A 21,342-nucleotide genomic window follows, 5' to 3' on the forward strand; every position below is an offset into this window, starting at 1 on the left:
CTGAGTCTGATAATGCTTATACCCATCAATGGATGTAGATCCACTCATGCAAATGCACAAGACAGACTTTTACAGGTAATTCCACAACATCCTACACTTCTGACACGAGGAGATGAGAGAAAAGGGTACTTCTTGCACCGTCCAACAGGCCTCACACAGTGCTGTGGCCAAACTTTCAGAGGACCATAAAGTACTTAGGCTTGGTATAGGTCTTGTCTGAAAGAAGCCTCTTACAAGGGGATATGTACTAGAGCCTGTCACTGGAGAGCAATGGACACTACCAGAACACTGCTTAATCCTTTGTGTCATTAATATTAGGACTGTGTATAATGAAAGACCATATACACTGTGGAAGATTTTTTACCCTTTGGACCAGGAAGGCCAATAGGTCCTGGGAATCCAAGCGTTCCTGTGGTGCCATCTGAACCCTGAAAGAAACCAACCCAACCAAAATTAATCTTTGCTTTTTATTCTTGCTGTTCCAAGCTTGGGTCATGTGGAATAACAGAACACAAAGGTGTAGGACGATATACTATGTAAAATGCCATTTAATGGTATGAGCCAAACAAAAACAATCTGGAAGTTTTGTAAGGAAAAATTCTGCCATGTTCTGCTGCTGTGCTACAGGAGTACCAATTAGAGGACAGGGTTTTCCAAAGAGCACCCAGAGAAGATGATGATACTTTAGAAGGTATTTACCCTCTCTCCTGGCATCCCTGGAAATCCCATGATACCATGTGCACCCTTCTGTCCTGGCAGGCCAGGCTGTCCAGGTGGACCAGGGAAGCCTGGGTCACCATGAAGACCTCTCTCTTTGCTTGGTGACCCAACTGGACCAGGGAGACCAGGCTGTCCACGGCTTCCTGAGATTCCTTTATCACCTGGGTAATACAGAAGAGTGGAATTTCTTTCAATAATACAGACATCCAGCTCATTTGGGTCAGTTGACCTGTTACCCTAAACTCCCCTAAAGAGGAAGAAGGGATGGCATTAGATCTACAGAACAGAACTCCAAAGGAAAACTGTTTTCTCAAAATTCAGTACTGCCATATGCAAGTCTTGCTAGAATGGGAATGGCAGAACAGAGAACAGTAGCATTGTAGGCACTGCCAAAAAGACAGACCATGCTCCACTGATAACAAGCCCAGATACTGAACACTGATACTGGCAAAGAGCGGCAATGTTGTGAAATACCTCTAGGTCCTGGGAATCCTCCAAGTCCAGCTAATCCAGGATCTCCTTTGTCTCCTTTGATTTGCAGTGCCTGTTCTGAAGTCCCAAGAACAGGAAGACCAGGTGGACCTATATCACCTCTGTCACCTGAAGAAATAAAAAGTCATGAAATCCTCTTGCAGAATAATCGAGCAGAGAAAAACAGAACTTCCATGTCTCCAGATGCAAATTCATTACTACTCTTTGGTAAACAGGCCAAAGTATTGAAAAAATAGAAGATTACAATATTTAGAAGAATAATACCAGACACAGACATCTCAGAATTGCCTCCTAAGTCCCTGTGCTGCACAGCCAGCAAAAGCCATTCAGCTGTTTCTCACCTTTTTGACCTTGAAGTCCCACAACTCCTGGACTTCCTTTTCCTCCAGCTGTGCCAGGAATTCCTTTAAACCCATTCACTCCAGGGACACCAGGCAGTCCTGGCATGCCAGGAAAACCAAGCAGGCCAGAAGACCCTTTCTCACCTGCATAGAAATGTTGAGAATTAAAAAGGGAATATCAGTCGATCCTGGAACACTGCACATCCACCCTGCGACAGGGAGAGGCTGCCTGGGTCTGGCCATTCACCCAAATCTGGTACTTAAACAAGCACATGGCACAGCACTGTCACTTCTGTCACAGGTCTCCACTCACAATACTTTCAACCAGCACTTCTCAGTTCACCTTTGAGAGCCTGGTCCTGCTTCCAGTGGAGATCAAACACAATCAATTTCCAAGAGAACAACATGCAGTTCCACAGCTCTGTTGCTTTGTGTTATTCTTCAGATAACCAACTACTGTGTTGGTGCTTAAAGATCACATTGTTTGTAATTTTTTACTTCCCATTTGATTTGTGCTTGATTCTCTCCCTTTTTTCTATAAATTTCATTCACTGTTCATTTCTTCAATTTTCTTGTCTATTTTGATGTACATAATCCTTTGTCCACAAGGACCTAAGACCTTTAAGATAGATTTCCTTAGGAACATTATTGATAATTAAATCCATAATTTGTATCTTGGCAGCAAAACAAATGCATCCCAACACTAGCTGGGGATTCATTCCCTTCCATCAAGTTGGGCCTAAAATCAGGATCAGCAAGGGTTTTTTTTGTGGGCACAGCAATCTCAGGACTGAAACACCTACCTTTTGGCCCAGAGAAACCTGGATGTCCATCTTGACCAAAAGGCCCAGGTGGCCCTAACAATCCTCTTTCCCCAGGAGATCCTGGAGCACCATCAAGACCTGGGAAGCCTTTCATACCAGCAGGGCCTTGTGGTCCTACATCCCCAGCCACTCCTTTGACTCCAGGAGGTCCTGAATCAATACAAGAAAAGAACTCAATCGAGGATATTGCACAAAACTAGGACAGTTTGTGGCAGCTTCCCAAGCTCTTTAAACACAGCGTTGTTTTTAATGACAAATGGACCTTATGGCACATGCAGCCTACTAGAAGGCATAAAGCTTAGAACTGCAAAAGCATTAGTCATCTAATAGTAAAGTACCTACAAGGAGGGTTACTGCCTACATCACTACACAACTGGCGAGAGTGAAACCCCTTATTTCGACCACCAGACACTGACCTGTAATGCACAGTCTTACCTTCATCATCAAGGCAGCCAAGACAGAATGGGGAGCATCATTAATGCCAGCTTCTGCTCCCTACCCCATGGTCTGGGTGAACCAGACATCAATCAGCTAGACAGGCTTATTTTCATAAGTTCTTGTTTCACCTTGGTAGTTGAGCTGTACTTCTCAAGAGCCAATTGCTCACTACAGGAACAAGCCGATTGTGCTCTCACAAAACCAATACCATATGCACGATTTTGCCTCTAAATGTTTCTAGCTGAAGCCTTGTAATGGTTTACAATTTTAAACAAAGGCTCAAACCATTGAAAACAGAATGCTCAGATCCAAAGTAATGAAGAGAAGGAAAACTCAGGTGGTTTCTGAAAAATTACATTTGCTGCAGTAGCAGTCAATATTCGAGCTCTGTTACCCTCAGGGCTTTGTGCTACAACCCAGCAGTTTTTTAAGCAGCTGAAAGAGCTGCCTTATTTAAGAAGACAAAGAAAACATGCAGACTTTAAATCTCTGCATATTAATGATTTCCTTACAGGCTTGAGACTTTGTTACTGTCTGAGCATTCCCATTACAGTGGTTCTTTGCCTTCTGCTTTGATTAGCAATGATAAGGGGTATCACCTATGGTCAATGCAATTCTTGTAGCATTAAAAGCTGGGTTGTTAGTCCATGAGCTTTTATGCTACACTGCATTTTCTCACCTTGACAGCCTATGTGAAGAACCCATTACCAAACAGTGTGACATCAGAAATGGAGAGTTGATGATAAATGGAATAGAAACATGGTGAAGGAAAAAACAGACAAAATATGTAAACAGAAAGAACCAGGCTACAAAAGAAATTAATGATTCAGGGAGACAACAGCTGCAAAAAAAAACTTAGTTATTTGGAGCTTATCTTCCTAGCAACAGGAGGTTTTTAAAAACAGTTGAAGAAAAGTCAAATATGGCATATAGACCATAAATGTGAAACAACAGAGAGGCAGAAGGAATGTTAATATTAAAATTTTTAAAAATTAAAAACTCTATAATTTTCACATCAAGTGATGTTACTGCTTTCATTCATTTGTGGCCACTGTGCTTTAGCACTGTCATTTTACATCACAAGAGCACTTTTTTGTCTCAGACCATCATCTACCAATTGCCAGGTCTCTCTTTGCTGGGTTCTCAATTCTTTCATATACTGTTATGAAACACTTTAGTCAGTGCACCTTTACAGATATCACTATACTCAAGTGGTGGGGATTTTTTCCTCTGAAAAAAATGAGTGAAGGAAAATAAAGCTCTCTTCTGCCCCAGCAAAGAGAAAGACAGGGAAGACCAGTGCTCATCCTGATAAAGTCAACAATTTTTCAATCTAAATCACATTTCAAGCAACCTCACACAATAGAAATTAATTGTCATGAAAAAGGGAAATGAAGATTAGTCAATGATACAGCCAACATGTAAGAGCAAAGATGTTAAACACATCATGACATTTAAGATGTTTTCTTCTGTCTTTCTGCTGTACTTTCTGCAGTATTGGGGTAACATTTCCCAGCAGGAATTGCCCAGCAGTCAGAGTCAACAGGCTCAAATTCTGCACTGTTACCCCTAACCAGGGGTAGGAGCTCACTCCAAGCAAATGCCAAACTTCTCCCACACTTCAACACCACAGAGCTCAGCTCAGCTACTTGTCTTCATTTGAAAACACCACATACCTGGTGCTCCTGCAAGGCCAGCTGACCCCAAGGGTCCTGGTTTTCCCCTAATGCCAAAAGGGCCTCCAGGGCCAGGAGGACCCCGCAATCCAGGGAGACCTGAATATCCTGGATGACCCTGTTCACCTTTAACACCCAGGAGGCCCGGTCTTCCATCCAGCCCTGGAAACAGAGAGATAGGAGTTTACAGAACAAATAAAGCAAAATTCACATTTTAAATTTAAAAGTGAGTTTTGATAAAAGCCTTTGACTTGCATTAGATTCTAACAGAAAACCAGCAAATCACCATCTATGAGCAGAGGAGTTGCATTATCTTAAAGTGATTGGAAAGAGGAAGGCTATTTGAAAGAAAAACAGTTTGATATTCCCAGATACAAGCAATATCAGTGCTTACCTTTTGGTCCTGGAAATCCAGTATCACCTGTAAGCCCTTTATCACCTGGAAGTCCAGGTCGGCCACGCTCTCCCACGGTTCCACTCTCAGCACCAAATACATCTCCAAGAGCTCCTTTAATTCCAGCTAAGCCTGAAGGACCCATTTTCCCAGGCAAACCATCTGTTCCATCCAGTCCTGGAAGTCCTTGTGAGCCTTGCTCTCCTCGAGGTCCAGGGAAGCCTTAAAGAGAAGATCCGTAAGAATCACTCAACAGAAGGACACTGTTCTGCTTCCAATAGCATCTCAAATAAAATATACATTTAAAACAATTCCATCGAAGTTGCTTGAGAAGTTGCAAAATATTTCAGTACTGAATTAGAAACAATAATCAGTGATAGAAAGATGAAATTGTTGAAAGGTTTAGGTTTTTTGGACCTTTTTTTTTCAAGAAAATAATACTGTAGAAGTGTGTAGTTGCAGCTATATAAAGCATTCCAAGCTTGGTTTTGATAGACGGTAGGTCAAGCAAAACCCCTAACCCACATCACCTTTGCCTCTTGGTCTCTCTTTACACAACCATCAGAAATTCCTATGGCTAAAATAAGTCCAAGCACTGTGTACAGTGTGCCTTCACCAGAGCACCACAGGGCTTAAAATAAGTGTTACACTAAATTTGTGGCTAACCTAAACTGGAATAAAGTATGTGACAATGGTCTCTGGAGAAACAAACTGTTGACTGTTCTCTTTTCTCCCAGTAGTGATACAGTGATACAGGCAGGTGGTAAACATCCGGAATATTTCCTTTGTTTTCTCCCAAGCTGCTATCACTTGCTTGCACTTGCAAGGAGCACAATGGAATACTCAATGGAGCATTATGAATGTATGAGGCAGAAGTGGCCGAGAAATCCAGATTACTCTTTTGATAAAGTATTGTACATATTGATCAGACAATAAAAAACACTCCAGCAACTTCCCTCTTACCAGGTTCCCCTTGCAAGCCTATTATTCCTGGAGACCCTGGCTGTCCTTTAGACCCATGTAACCCAGGTTGGCCTGGAATGCCAGAAAAGCCTTTGCTGCCTTTGGGACCTATGGGTAAAAATATATTAATTAATAATATCAACAAACGAATAACAGAAGACAAAAACACAGCACAAGAAAACAGGATCAAATCTTTTCTGCAAAGCTGGTGCTGGATACACAATTTAAGCTAAATAAAGTCTCAAAGCTATGGCTGTTCATGAGCTACATAAACACAGAAGTAGAAGGTTTGTGTTCAAGGCTACATGAAGGCTAAAAAATGGTGCAGTTAATATGACCCTCCATGGGATTTAGGCCTAGTCACTTTGGGAAAAAAAAGGACATTGTTCTGCCACTTAACCCTCTGGAATAACTATTGCTTGGAGGAGGATTAATTGGGAGGTATTATCTTCTTTGACAAATAAGTGCTGCTTGGCAGTCAGTGCATTACATCACCTTGTGTCCCTACCTGGCAGTCCTGGAAAGCCGGGAGTCCCTGGGGGCCCATATGCTCCAGGAACTATGCAGGGCAAGGTGACACCTACAACAAAGAAACACCGAGGTTGTATCCTGACTCTGCCAGCTTAAGCCAGTGATACTGTATTATCGCCTTTATCTTAATTTTCTTATTAAATTGTAGTTCTAACTTGGGATCTCTCACTGGTTTGCTTTCAAACTAGGAAAAAGTCACAGACTCTTTAAATGTTTATCCACATTTTCACAATAAGGCCTTTCAATCTGGACAAATAAGGAATGATTATTTCTTCTACCCACACATATTTCTTCAATATTACATGAAATTTACTACATCAAAGGATGTTATGTATTTTAATATATGCAAATTATTTCCTAGTATGGGAGGAAAGGTGCACTCATAATTTTTCTTACACATCTCTACGGAGGTGCAAACTGAACTGGCTAATGACTTACTCCCTTTCCCACATATTCTGACTATAAATACTCTCCTACACTAAGGACTGTTCATTGTTCCTAAAACTTTCATGTAGAACTCATAATAAGCTGGCTTCTGATGTGCTCTGCGGAATAAATGGAGTTCACATCATGCACAGAGCAATTTACTTTTACTTATCTCATAATGCAATTTTAATTTAACAGATTCTGTAGGAGAAAATTTACTGAACAAATGCGTAAGCATTCACAACTAGGAATTAGTAAAGCTTTTAGCATTTAGTATGTGACTTGAATTGGAAAAAAGCTTATGCAGACTATCCCTGGGGGACATTAGTGCTACATCAATACAGTGGACATCTCCTCCCATAACAACAAGGCAGCATGACACTGGTGTGAGGTACTATCCCCATCCAGCACATCTGGCAACCTCCTGGTGCTGCCCTGGCCTTGCTCTCGCCTCCCTATGGGTCTGAGATTCCTCTGCCAACTCCTCTCATTGTGGTGGTCTTACCACCAAGGGTTTTGAGCTCAGAGCCTCACTTTATCAGTCCAGAAATCTATGCCACTATATTATGCCTGCAAATACATTACCAGCTCTGCTTCATTGACACAGACAGAATTACAAACCTAGAAGCCCAAGTATACACAGCATGCAACATACACTGCAAATCAGCAGTGACAAAGAAAAAATACTGTTTACCTTAAGTTATATTTAAATGGCTGACATGGAATAAAGATACTGGGACCAGCTTTCTGCAGTCATTTTGTAATGAAAACATTTTCCATAAATGTTTAGACATGAATTTCCGTGTAACTAAATTTGAGAACGAGCATAAAACATCATGTATGAAGTATTATCAAACCCATATTTACTTACTTTATCACTTGTCATTATGGTATGCTTTAGGTGCATATAATGACACACCAACTGAGCCAAACGATAGTACCTCAGGAAGCAAACAGAGCCCAGAGCTGGTTGCACAAGTGTTAACTGAACTCCCTACCTGACTGTCTTGACAACCTCTTATTCATCAACACCTGTTCATTCATACAATGTATTACCATTTCTTCTTTTAAAAAAATCTGGGGCTCTTATTTCAATAATAGCAATAGTTCTGAAAACTGAATCAGACACCTCAGATATCAGTGAATTACTATTTTTATTAGGACAATGATTTAGGTGTTTTCAAAAACCTCATTTTATCACTCTTCCTAACTCCCTTTGGTATAAAATGGCTTTCCAACAATAGTCAGGGAGTAGGTCCATCTAATACTCTTAGTATTTCAGCACTGCTTCAGTATTTATTGCTTATTTTCTGTGTCCTCCTGAACATGAGAAATCTGTGACTGCCATGTGAGGCCTGGTGAGCACACAGATGAGTTTAAATTAATTTAAAGAGCAGTCTTTAGCCTAATGCAGTCTTCTGGCCCAGCCACAGGCACAGCAGTACATTGAGAACCATTTGACTTGCAGCTTTACCCTTTTTAAAGTAAGAGCAGACCCAGCAATACCTACCTGGAGGGCCTGGAAGACCTGCTTGTCCTGGAAACCCATCCATTCCACTGTCACCTGGTGGTCCACGAACTCCACTAGGGCCTGGGTATCCAATGCCAGGAGAACCAGTTTCTCCTCGATGGCCCTTGGAGCCAGGTAATCCTGGCAGACCTTTTTCACCTGGGAAACCCAGCCCACCATCACCCTGTGCACAGCAAAGACAATTACAGCTGAAAGTCAAAGGGATGCAGAAAGAATATCCACCACTATAATTTTTAAAAGTAAGAGTTTGGTTGGTTCTGTGCAAGGTTCAGGTGAGCCTGAAAAGATATATAGAACCCACTGTAAATTACCCATCTTTATTTTAAAATGCAGCAAAACTTGGTGACTATTACAAAGAACATTTCATGTTGTATTTGCCAAAATGCAAATACTACAGATTCTGAAAGACATTTACTTTCTCTTTAATTGATAAGATTTCGGTGTGATTTTTTTATTTCAAGGTGTTATTTTTTTATTTCAAGATTTCACTCATAAGAATGTCTTTTGTCTTTTAGAACTCAACATAGAACAGCATTATGGTCTACTAAGTTTATCTTTTAATAGAGGCATTAGGAATGCCAATTATTAATCCTGACCAAGACAAATTTGTGCTCAGGGACTGTGAGCATTTTATGTATTTGAAGATTTACCACAGGGCTAATCAGGACTAGTTTGCCAGGCCTGGCTGTTTTCTCTGCTCCTTATTCCAGTTCTGAAGCACTGCTGCTAAGTTAATCTGAACTTACTGGAGGGCCTGGTGGGCCTGGCAAGCCTGGAAGTCCATCCCTGCCTGGAGCTCCTGGGATGCCTGAAGGTCCTCTGGGTGCTGTCGCACCACGGTCCCCACGAGCACCTTTGACTGTTGCATAGGATGGCTCCCCTTTTTCTCCCTTAAGGCCTGGAGGTCCTTGCTGACCAGCTGAAGCCTACAGACCAATAGATAAAGAAAAGGAACGTGCAGAGAAAAGGCTTTGTTTCTTAAAAATGTCATATGAGGACAGGACACAATGACCAGATCAGAAAATCTCCAGAGGGTTTCCTACTGTGTACATTAACTTGGGAGGGGAAAGAGGTTTGTTTGTTTTCAGCTGCTTCTACTGTCACTACAGTTCCACAGTGGCAAGCCAAACCTTGGTAATAGGGACAGCAATCTGGAAACATCACATTACTCATGATATAATGAGACCCAAGTAATGAAACTTCTTCCCTATTGCTTGTTGTGCTGCACTTACTGGGATCTGAAGACAAATGGCTAGTACCTTCATGGACTACGATTTTCAAAAGTAAATACTTGCAATGAGCAATGCTCAGCACTTTGGAAAATCCTATTTGTTATGGTCACTGTTTGATAAAAAACAGAGCTCAACTCTCATTGGTGTATTTAGCATACAGCAGTTAGGAAGCAGACTCCACCTGTGGTGCACAGTTTTTATAGCTATGAGCAATGATGTGGGAAGAGCTCCCTGACTGATTTTTCAGATCTTCTCTCCATGTACATGTACAACTGCTTCCCCAGCCAGCCCTCACTTAGGAAGAGTCCTGGGCCTAATCCATGTATGTCTACTTCCAAGAAGTCCTGGGATGAATAACTCTTACTGCTTTTCTCTTGACTGATGAATGTGCAGTTCTCAGAATTTAAGAACCATTTGTTCTCCCATTTTTATAGCTGATAGTATCTCTACTTTCAGATTCTTTACACAGATCTGTTTCTAGGTTGATATATTTTTTTAAACCAAACAAATAGAAGCATTTATGGGAAAAAAAAGTGTTCTTTCATTACATTGAAGACCAGCATTTGCACATGGCCACAATTCACAATAACCAACACAAACTCTTCCTGCCTTACCGGAGGGCCACGCAGTCCTGGTGCTCCCACAGAGCCTGGGTCTCCACCAAGGCCCTTGGCACCAGGTACACCAGGGCTTCCTGACGGACCTGGTGGGCCTGAGATGCCTTTTAGTCCAGCTCTCGTAACTCCTCCATCACAAGCACAATCACCTGCCTCTCCTGGAAAGTAGTCAACACTCCAAAATGAGTTTCATTTGGATAAAGACCCTTTTCAGTTGCAAGAGTTCCAAAAGCAGTATTTGATTCAATGAAGACAAAGACATTCTCTTATTATTTGATTTTATGCCTCCTCTGCTCAGGTGATGTGAGTGGCAAGCAAGTGGAGCTCAGGTTTTCTCCAGTTTAATTTCCAGGCAATAACCATGTGTGGTATGAACCTCAGCTCTTCTAGACCTCTTGCCAAAGGTTTAAACTTTCCTAAACAGATGGGTTTAGGGGAGTTTTAGGGAGGTCTTGTGCATTTTTAAAGAGATGGTTATCAGAGAAAACAAATCCATACTCCCCCTCACAGTAGGTTACAATGACCCCCTGAATTGTTACTGTTCATGGACCCAAACAATCACCAAGCACAGTGATACCTGTGTCATCATGGCTTTTGATGCTGGTTCTGCCACACACTAAGACCCAAATTCTCACGATTTTTAGCACATTTTTTTAACTTAAGTTTTTCTGTCATTTACATTTCTGTCATTTTTGTCTATTGCAAAAAGCAGTGAATAAGATTTTATTTCTAAGTCTCATGGCTTTAAAGAATAACTTACTTAGGTAATTTTCTGTGTATGATATGTTGATCAGCTTATTTGCCTGAGCAGAATAAGAAGAATAAATAGGATTTTACTGACAGTGCTGGGCACAGCTCTGTCTAAATTGCAAAGGCTGTTGGCTCCTTCAACCCCTCCTGTGATTTGTCATAAAGACACTTACAACTCATCCCTTAGGATATTAACCACATGTAAATATCTTTCAGCCAGATGACAGCTGAAAAGCTCTCTTAAAACAAGAGTCAGTTACCTTTGTAGCCCTTGGGACCCAAAGCTCCTGGCAGCCCTCTTTGCCCAGGCTCCCCTGGGGCCCCAGTCCTTCCACTCAGGATTATCACTGGGGAGAATGAAGGGCCTATATGCAGAAAGAAGGCAAGGAAAAGCCATGAGAAGGCTGATCTCCAGCTCAGTATTACTGACTTACAAAACCAGTGATGCAGCTGGCACCAGACAAAACTGCAACTGTGGACGTAACACAAGGAGATGGATCTTGGTTGGTACCACCCACAGTAGTTCTGCAGTTCTCTGCCACATTTGCTTCTAGCTCTTCATACAGAAAAGCAAAAGTCCTCACAGTGTGGATGCAACAGAGTTTCATTCCTCTACTCTGCCACTGCACTTTTTCACAGATTTACCAGCTGACCAAAGAACTCACCAAACTGTGGACAGGTAGTGTAAAGAATGGTAAATGACTTTCATTCAGTGGTTGCAGCTCAGGAAACACTAAAGGGCAAAAGGGTTAAGGGGACTTTCCCTGTCCCTCACTTCATGACTGCAGGATTGTTGTCTACATCTCTTTACATGCTGAATGGAATGAAATATAAGTTGACAGAAACAGCAGCAGAAAGAGATCAAACATGATCCAAAACTACACTGTCTGCAAACCCTTCCCCTCTGTGACAACAGTAAGATGGAGTGCTGATCATGGAAACAAACTGCAGCCATCAGCTAAACACAGCCACAGGAGCTTCACAGACTCTGCAGAAAAGTGAGCCAGATTTGACTAGCAAACAGTTATTGATAAGAGAACTCTTATTTCTCCTCCACAGGAAACCATTTTATCAGACCATGCTCACTGGCTCCATCACTGGAGTGTCCCCTGTTCTGAGGGGTTTGCTCTCAAAAAAAAAACCAGCTTATGACAGAATGGTAAAACACAGTTTTGTAAACTCAACCCTGATCCTGTAATACTCAATTTCTGAGGAAAACAAAACAATGCCCAATAATTTAATCCAGACATCCATGCAAATGAACATGTAAAAACAAAATCCTATTTCCTTAGGTCTGCAAATGTCTCTTCAGACACCCTATCTGACTCCTGGTACCCAAACTACCTGCTCACAAGACAGATATTTATCTCAGGGGTTCATAAGGATCATGGTCTATTCTTTACCAAAGCCAAGAGGAAACTAGCTTAGACCTTCAAAGCCCTTGGTGTCATAAACTGTGTCTACACAACTTTGTGCTTCAGTATCTCAGGCTACCAAGCTCAACAATAATTAGGTCTATTGTCTTACTTTATAGGAGTGTCAACTCATATATATAAGTTTGTGAGCTACAATCACAATGAGGTGTCATTCAAACATGTACAATTTACAGATGAATAATCCTTGCTGGCAAAGAACTAAATATATAAATGATTATTTAATCTATTTCACTCTGAATCTAATAGAAAAATAGATGTAAAAATTCTACATACGTGGTGAACCAGGCAATCCTGGTGCCCCTGGCAGACCTGGTAAACCACCTCTGCCAGGAGGGCCTGGTATTCCAATTGTTGCTCTTCCTGGTTCTCCCACTTCACCCTTCACTCCTGGAATACCTGGAGACCCTCCAGGGCCCATTCCATCTAGACAACAATGACACAATGAGCAGCTCTCCAGCAGCAAACACATTGAAGTATTTTTAATGTTAAGATAATTACCTTTGTACCCTGAACTGTAATCATGTTAGGACAGAACAATTCATAATCTTACACCAAGGAAAAAAGTACTAATTGGAGGGACCAACTGGCTCCCATTTACAAACTCCTTTGGTGATCCAAAAAACTTCACAGCACTGCACTTAAGTCCCTATGATCAATCAGACAATTAACTATGTAAGACTGGGGGGGGGTTATTTTCTGATTTTCTTGGTAGTTCCTAGTCTCTGGATTATTGCAGGCTAGAATTTCCCAGATGACATTCAAGTAAAACAAAAACTTTTGAATGAGATCTTGGACGGGAAAAATAGGTTGCACAGCCAGTGGGTTTATCAAGCCAATCTGTTAGCTCTTTATTGCAAATATAAAAAGTCATTTAAAAATTTCAAAAATATTCATTATAATTTAAAAGGTAGGAAAAGTTCTTCCAATCAGCACATTCAAAATGGAAATCAAACCACAGCCTCCTGTGTACACTGCCACACCAAATATTCACAAGTGAAGACTTACCTGGGCTGCAGTAATTGTGGCACTAATTCTGCTCCCACCCAAGTCAACACAACTGGCTTCCCTATGTGCCATCCCTGCCTCCTATTTCTCAGACAGCAGCCAGCCTGCAAATCAGCCAGCTGAAGGAGCAGGGAAAGGCTTGCTCCCATACCTTCACCATCTCCAGCCCACTACCCAGAAACTTCTCCACAAAACCCCCAGCAAACAACCTGCCAAGAGCACTGGGAGCAGCTGCTTTACCTCTCTCCAGGCCTGGAAACCCTGGAGCCCCTGGAAGGCCTGGTAAACCAATGATCCCTTCATCTCCTGGAGGACCAGGTATTCCTGGGTTGCCAGGGTCACCTGGGGCACCTATTAGAGAAAGAGGAAAACAAGGAAGAAAATCTCATCAGAATTTCTGCTGAAATACTCTTCAGTCAATTATTGTAGTGGCCACTGATCTCTCAGATAGCAAAGGCTGCCAAGCTGTGAGCAGGAAGTATGTTAGAAAAAGTTAATAATATTGGGAAAAATTCCTTCTGAGCTGTTACAGAGGTTATTTCAGACTTGACTACACATGAAGGAGAAAGAATACGAGAGACCATGCAGTGTCCCCTTACCTTTATGGCTTCGGAGACTGTTCTCATGCAGGCCTCAGTCAACTGTGGCATTAATTAAGCTCATTTTTCTCAATAATATTCTTACCTCATTGGACAACAACAGCAGAATGACACTTAGAGCACCCTTTACCATGCAGCACCAGGAAGCCATTTTGCCTTGGTACAATGAAGACAGATTGAAGTGCGTCTACAGAGCAGACACAGCACTTGTCCATGCTCACATACAGACTGTCTGTCCCAGGCAAGACATTTCATTCTGCCTTGAGATACATCATTCTGCAATGTGGGGATGAATGGCTTTCTTTAAATGATAAAGTTATAAACCAAAAACTAAATACATGTGTAGCCAAACAATACAGAAATAAAGAAAAAATAACCAGGGATGGAATAGACCCAACATACAATATGGTAAACTGTTAGCATACAGTAAGAAAGAAAGTTGGATCAGAAAAAGTGCTTTATATGAGTTCCAAAACAAAATGGAAATGTGTACCTGAAATGACTACACCTTCCCTGTCGATAATGACAGGCGGACCTGGGGGACCCATGTCACCTAATTCACCCTGTGAAGAAAACAGATTCATAGCACACTCAGATGGGTGATGGAGAGCAGGCTGCTTGCCAGGAAGCAGACTGTATTATGGTACCAATGTCTGCAGCCATTCACTGAGTAACCACCATTCTTTGTCTTGCTGAAGAATTCACTTTCTGAGAATTCTTGTTCTGCTATTCATAATCATCTGCTGTCCTGACTTACATCGTTCCTGTCTGATGAAACTGATGGCTACTTCAGATAAGATGGCTGCTACTGACCAGCTATCCCCTGAAGGTCTCCAATTACCTCAGTAGGAAGCACAGACATGTATATACAATGTGTACTGGAAACCAGTTATGTCAGCACACTGACCAGTATCAGGTAGATAACATCTGTTCACTTTGTGGTGAAAGCTGCTATGAGCTATCTCAGTTTTAAAAGCTTTCATCACTGCAGCTATCTGTTGCCTTGCAATATTGAATTTCAATAATAGAAGCTTACAGAAAAATGGATTCCTTAGTAAAATCATCCAGGTAGAACAAGCAAGTTGTGACAAACTGCAGTGTCATTCCTTCCTGTCACTGACACTCTCAAAGAGTATCATATCCTCTTTGAAATCACAAGCACAAAATTTGACTGTTGTCCAAATTGCCATCATATTTATCACATAAACACCATGCAGTGGGCCAAGAAGTGCACACTTGGTTGCTTCTTCTAGTAATACTTCTCTGTACAGAAACATCTAATACTACTTCTTCCATGTACTCTGCACAAAAAATCCCTTCAGTACTTGCATTTTACAAGTCTGCAATCTTGGTGGCAGATCAGTGATTTCACAGCAAACTACTAGCTAATCATTTTCCACTCAGTTTCGTGCTGACTGCCCAAATTTTAAGACACCCAGAAAATGTCTGCTATGCATCACCTATATTTAGTACAAGAAATTGAACAGGCTTGTCCGTACTTGCAGATCTTGCCAACTGTCTTACCATTGACTTACTTCCATCTAATCTTGCCTCAATGGTCCAATAAATATGACATTTGTGTAAGGATAAAGGAGACCAGAAATGCTACATCTACAATTCTAAGTCATGAAGTTCAATGATTAACATTGAAAAATTATTAAAATACCCGAGTGTTCATGGCTCAGCAACGACTCATTTTTGTGCTTAACAATGAAGTGAACGAGGAACTGAAATGTACTGAAAATGACAGTGATATAGGGGTAAACAGGAGGTTTGATTGGAGCAATGGTAGTTATTTATTCATGTGAATGCCTTTAAAAAACCAATGTTTTAGTGAGAAGTTACCTTCATGCCTTCTACTCCATCCAGTCCTGGATAGCCTGGAACACCTGGATGGCCCTGCAAAACCCCACAAGGGAAGGATGATACACAGTGAGACAGTAAGTGGCATTATTTTTTACCTGAGACATCTGCAGAGCCTGAACTCAAATCACAAACCAAATTCTTTGTCCTACCAACCATCTGAAGAAGAATTAAAGAAAGAGAAAACTCATGGCATCAATTTCTCAGCACTCACAACATACCAGAGCTCCTCCAGGCCTCCTTGTGAAGATGGTGAGAACTTGTGAGCAGGCTGAAAGTGTGCAAATCAGGAGAACACCTGGGAGTTCTCACAGAACTGTAGAAATGCTTGCAAAATGAAGAGTCTAAAACATTCTTTTCTTGTCCCACACATTTTCCCCCCACTGTTTTCTGCTTCTAAAAAATTATTGGCATCAAAACATTTAAAGTACCACTGGGAGATGCAGGATCTACTGATTTTGTACTTTCTACTTAGCTTAACTATTTCAATAAGGCAGGTATATTTATCCATCAGAGAACTTGAAGCTACAATATAAGGACGTCAGTAGATCTTAAGCAGTTAAAGGGCTTCTGTAACTCTTAAGAACAGTAAAAAACAGAAGAAATTTCACCTTTCTCCCTGGAATTCCTTCAGATCCATCCAGTCCCAAAAGACCCTAGAACAGCAAAGACATTAACTTTTAGAGGCTCCATCCCAGCTTGATCAGGCTTGCAATATCTCAGCATCAAAGAATTAAAAGTTAAAATTTTCAAAAGGAGAAGAAACCACTGCCTTTCTTATCTTTCAATCATTAACAATAACAATGTAAACAATTTAACAAAATAACTGATAAAAGCAGGCTTATCTTATTTAATACTGTTTTTCTAATTGGCAGTTCAAGTTACGGAAGTCACAGTGTCTCAACTTACGAGGAACTTAGGTGTTACTTTGTAATCACAAAACCAATAAATTTTAGTGTGGTGAAGACTTTCTAGCAGACAGCTTATTCTGCACACACAGAACAGAATGTCTTGGTCTGCCTGTTGCATAGAAGCACATCACTGCAGGGAATGAGTCTTTTGATGAAAGGCCCACTTCATGTGTTTGAAAACAGGCTTTTAAAGACTTGGTGAAGTTACCTACCCTGCCACCTGGTAAGCCAGGCACACCTTTTTCTCCTTTTTCTCCAACACCTCCAAAGCCCTGGGGAAAAATGTCAACATTCAATCTCTGTGATCTGTTTGGAATTGAACAGCACATCCCTAAGTAAAGGGAACACAAACCTATTTATTTATACAAAGAGTACAATAGCAAGACAAAGGGAGATGACTGTTTCTGCTGGGACTACTTTGTCCCAGAAAGAAAAGCTCCTATCCATCAGACTTGGCAGTATGTGCAGTACAGTACCTGCTTTATTCCGCAAAACTTCTATCCATTTAAACCATGGCATATATTTCAGTAGCAACTGCAAGTGACCCCATATTACAGACAGCAAAGACCTGCCAATGCTACTCTGTATTCTATTCTACACTGAGAAATTCTTTCAAGTCTCATTTCTTAACAGCAGCAGCTCAAGGGAATGCTCAGGGCACACTTTTTCCTTCCAAAGCCCATGAATGACACAAAACTAGCACTTTCATGCTCAACATATGGAAATGTTTGGTGGCTTTCCCAGTCAGCAAGAAGTATCAAATCCAGAGACAGAACACCAGGATTTAATTTCAGCAAGAGTTACAGTAGTTAAGCAATTTCCAGGCTTAAGTCTTAAAATATCTTACGGTTGTGGTTAAGTTTGTACATATGTTCAATTTCACCAGCTTCAATGGGTCTCTTGTGATGCATAAAGCTAAGCATGGAACATGTCCAGAAAGGCTAATAACAAACTGTGCTTCATGTACAGGTTTTTCTTGCACGTATTTCTCCTAAGAACATCTGTATACCGAAGAAACTGGCAAACAATTTATCTTATTAGTCAGAAGTTCCCAAAAATATTTATTCCCTAAACTTATTGAAACAACCTCTGTTTACAAAATGCTTTAAGCTGGTAAATAACTCTCAGGAATTCAGGGGTAAATTGTTTCTCTTAATTCATATAGAGAAGATGCAACACCATGCTGAGCTGATGAGCACTAATATTAAACAGCCCATTTTAACTGGGTGTATACGGATAGAAAGAAAGATCTGCATGTGCTTTACAGCCTTAAAGTAAAATAACAAAATATAAGTTTAGATATAATAAAAGGGAAAAAACTAGTACTTGAAAAATGTCTGTGGGACAAGGAACACTGCCATCAAGTGGCCAAGCCACAGGTAGAGCTCCGAGCAAGTCTGCAAACAGCAGGCTGCAGGTACTGAAATCTGGGCAGCTTTGCAAGTCTGTAGTAGGACAGCATTTTATTCTTTGTATCTACAGGACAAAAAGTATCACACTACAGTTACACTCTGCAAAAAGTCTTGTGAACATTCTTATCAGATTTTCAAAGTTCTCTGGTGCCTAGAAACTCCTGTAGAGGCCTTGTGAGCTATTCAGAGGTAGCTGAACCATCTAACCCCTACTGGGAGTGTTAAAAACACTCCTCTGTCCTTACCGGGATGCCAGGCAATCCTTGGTCTCCGGGGAATCCTTGAGGACCCGGCTCACCCTGGCAAGGGGAAAGAGACAAACAAAACAAATCACTGTGCCTGTGAAAGCAAGACCTTCCCTGTCCAGCCGTGCTCCTGACACCCAAAGCAAAGCTTTGTCCTTTGTTTGCCAGCGAGTGCCCTGGGTTTGTGCCACCACGTGCTGCATCAGAGGCTCTCAGCACAGAGCTTCCTCTGGCACTGCCTGGGAACTGCTGCTCTGCTGTCCACAGCTGCTACGAGCCAAACCAGGGGCAAGCCATACCATCAGCTGGGAAACTGCAACATGCACAGCACCTCATGAAAGCAGCAAAACTGCACATGACGAGACAGCAATGTTTTCACAACTCTGCTTACAACCTCCAGAGTGAGCCCAAAGGAATGGGGCTTGTCTGAGCCTCACCTCACTCTAATGCAAATTGACCAAGTACAACAATCTCTCTCATAACTTTACACAGGGGCTCAGGCAAGCTCAGACTGGGCTCCTAAACCAGCCTGTAACTCAGCATGCCTACATTTCATGTGTCTAGAGAATCTTTAACTCAATCTTTAACTCAAACCACACAGCTTTCATAAAAACACTCATGACCTAAATTCACATCTCAGTAATAACAATGCAAAGGTGAAAAAGCCTGATTATTTCAGAGTACTGTGCACTAAGGCAAAAGAGCTAGAGCTTCCATTTATTTTTCTAATTTGATTTTTTTGCTCCAGCTGACACTTTCACAGGTTTAACAAAAACAAAGTACAGTTCACTTATTTTTAGGTTTAATGACAAAAACCTTTAAATAGCTTCCAGATTTCTTCTTCTTCTAAGTGTTGTGTATTCTCTAGTGGTCCACAATGCTCTGAGCTATGAATATTTTTATTCCATAACCATTTGACAGAATAAACTGGTACAGAAAATTATTTTGATTTGGAAATATAACAGCTCTCACTGTTCAGTAATTTTGTTCATTCTTGAACGAAAGAGCATGGAGAGGGAGAGGGTTCATAAACTTAATTTACAGACCTTTTCTCCTTGCTTCCCCTTTGGAAATCCCATGAATTCCAGTATTCCAGTGGATGGTGGGGGACCTGGAGGCCCAGGCAGCCCCACATCGCCCTGTAGACAAAAGAGGAAGATATTAACTCAGCAGAGCATGTTTGATTCTCTATGGAAATGGCCTACAAATCAGAAGAAAAAAACACTTCAATTATATCTCATGTATATAAATATGTGTGCCTGAATGCTGGCATGGGACTTTGGTCATGAGAATCAAAAGATCAGATGGAAAATCAGGATGAACAAAATGCAACTCTTTCCAAAGTCTTGTGGATATAAAACATGACAAGGAAAAAAAAAAGGCTCCCATCCTTTTTAGTGTACCAACACTAAGGAAGCAGCAAGATTCTTGAGTATTTGAACTGTCAGTCAGTCCAAGGCAAGAAGAGAGAAAGGAAAAGAAGAAAATGCTAGAATCTAGCCACTTTCTAGAGGATCAAGCTGTGATGGAACTCTGTACTATTATTTCATGCTCTTTCCATAATAAAACACGTTTCACTTACCTTTTCTCCTTTCTCTCCTTGAAAGCCCAATCCCATGTTACCCTAGGAGAGAAAAAAAACATGGATGAATGAATAATAAAACAACAGCAACAACACCACTCCTTATTATCTAAGCCCACAGCACTTTTAAACCCCAAAAATTAAAAATTAGGTGTAAAAAGAAAACAGGAATGATAGCTACTTACTTTTGGACCTGGTGGCCCAGGGGGACCCACTGGACCCTAAATGTAAACAAGACCAAGATTTTATTCCTTTTGACTTAATTAGGATGCAAACAATTGGAGCAATGCTGGGATCTGCAGTGGTACCTGAACTTTCTTGCCTCCAAAGCAAAAGCAACACAAGTGCTCTCAAGTCTTCACATCTCTAATAGCACAGCTCTTTGGCAACATTGTTAATTAAGAGAAAACTTCAACTTAAACCCAACAAAAATGTAGTTTGGTTTTACCTTTGCCCAATAGAAATTCTCTTGTAGGATCTTGAAAAAGCAACTCTCACACATCTCCTGGCAACAAGGGCTCCAAGCGTCAGAGATCAGCCTATTCCCCTGGCCCTGGGTTGAGGCAGTGCTCAGGACAGTGTAACAAGGTGTTGGTGTTTGCAGAGAGCACTGCAGAGCTCTGCTGGAGCCCTCGTTTGCTGCTCTGGATGCCCAGGGAGGAGCCTTTGCTCTCGTGCTCAGATCAAACTGACCCAAAACCGAGCATCCTATGCTGGAAGTCAGCTGTGCTCAGTGTTTTCAGATGCACAGGCACTCTGGCTCATTGTCATGACACAGAGACAAGGGAAAGAGAGGGGAAAACTGCCACCAGTTTGAACTCTTCTATCAACAAGTGCAACAGCTGAGGTCTCTTACCTGCAAACCTGGTAATCCTATAGGGCCTGCAGGACCTATTGGACCTGGAAAACCTTTTGGGCCCTATAAAAAGAACAGAAGACAATAGAGGATGTGTAGAATTTACCCCAGCAACCCCCCCCACAAAGTGAGCCTCAGGAAACATTAAGTAATATCCCCATGTTAAGTAAGCCAATTTAAAAATTACAGCAATTTATTTCATATTATTAGATGTACTTTGAAAATCAAAGGAATAATGAAATAGGTAATAGGAAAAATCAGACTTCCTCTCCATATTCTTTCTCTACTCATACCCTTACAAATCTAGAATTGCTTACACTACTGGTATCACACTTGTAAATACACTTCCCACTAATTTGAAAAGGGTCCTTGAGAATCCATACCTGAAAATGGACCTACTTAATATTGTTTAAAATCATTATGCCCCATATTAAACAACTTACAGGAACTCCATCCAATCCAGGAAGACCATTTTCACCCTAAAAATCATATATGCAT

The 21,342-nt window shown here is 41.2% G+C and overlaps 1 protein-coding gene across 2 annotated transcripts in view; it reads right to left on the reverse strand.

The window, feature by feature from the left end:
* The window catches only part of COL4A6 (collagen type IV alpha 6 chain), an 87,226-nt gene that overhangs the window by 9,429 nt on the left and 56,455 nt on the right, over positions 1 to 21,342 (reverse strand). For both annotated transcript variants that reach the window (XM_068204896.1, XM_068204897.1), the window contains 25 exons: positions 21,288 to 21,323; positions 20,845 to 20,907; positions 20,174 to 20,209; positions 19,989 to 20,030; positions 19,453 to 19,545; positions 18,407 to 18,460; positions 16,962 to 17,021; positions 16,450 to 16,494; positions 15,821 to 15,874; positions 14,469 to 14,538; positions 13,617 to 13,727; positions 12,645 to 12,794; positions 11,196 to 11,300; positions 10,183 to 10,343; positions 9,083 to 9,262; positions 8,316 to 8,499; positions 6,357 to 6,428; positions 5,849 to 5,956; positions 4,886 to 5,107; positions 4,492 to 4,653; positions 2,357 to 2,527; positions 1,554 to 1,697; positions 1,195 to 1,320; positions 700 to 881; positions 365 to 428 (listed from right to left, as the gene is read on the reverse strand). In XM_068204896.1, the coding sequence (XP_068060997.1) occupies positions 365 to 428; positions 700 to 881; positions 1,195 to 1,320; positions 1,554 to 1,697; positions 2,357 to 2,527; positions 4,492 to 4,653; positions 4,886 to 5,107; positions 5,849 to 5,956; positions 6,357 to 6,428; positions 8,316 to 8,499; positions 9,083 to 9,262; positions 10,183 to 10,343; positions 11,196 to 11,300; positions 12,645 to 12,794; positions 13,617 to 13,727; positions 14,469 to 14,538; positions 15,821 to 15,874; positions 16,450 to 16,494; positions 16,962 to 17,021; positions 18,407 to 18,460; positions 19,453 to 19,545; positions 19,989 to 20,030; positions 20,174 to 20,209; positions 20,845 to 20,907; positions 21,288 to 21,323 (2,695 nt within the window). The remainder of the gene's footprint in view (positions 1 to 364; positions 429 to 699; positions 882 to 1,194; positions 1,321 to 1,553; positions 1,698 to 2,356; positions 2,528 to 4,491; positions 4,654 to 4,885; positions 5,108 to 5,848; positions 5,957 to 6,356; positions 6,429 to 8,315; positions 8,500 to 9,082; positions 9,263 to 10,182; positions 10,344 to 11,195; positions 11,301 to 12,644; positions 12,795 to 13,616; positions 13,728 to 14,468; positions 14,539 to 15,820; positions 15,875 to 16,449; positions 16,495 to 16,961; positions 17,022 to 18,406; positions 18,461 to 19,452; positions 19,546 to 19,988; positions 20,031 to 20,173; positions 20,210 to 20,844; positions 20,908 to 21,287; positions 21,324 to 21,342) is intronic.

The sequence above is a fragment of the Anomalospiza imberbis genome, chromosome 14 (assembly GCF_031753505.1).
Source record: "Anomalospiza imberbis isolate Cuckoo-Finch-1a 21T00152 chromosome 14, ASM3175350v1, whole genome shotgun sequence".
In the NCBI taxonomy this organism is placed as follows: Eukaryota; Metazoa; Chordata; class Aves; order Passeriformes; family Viduidae; genus Anomalospiza; species Anomalospiza imberbis.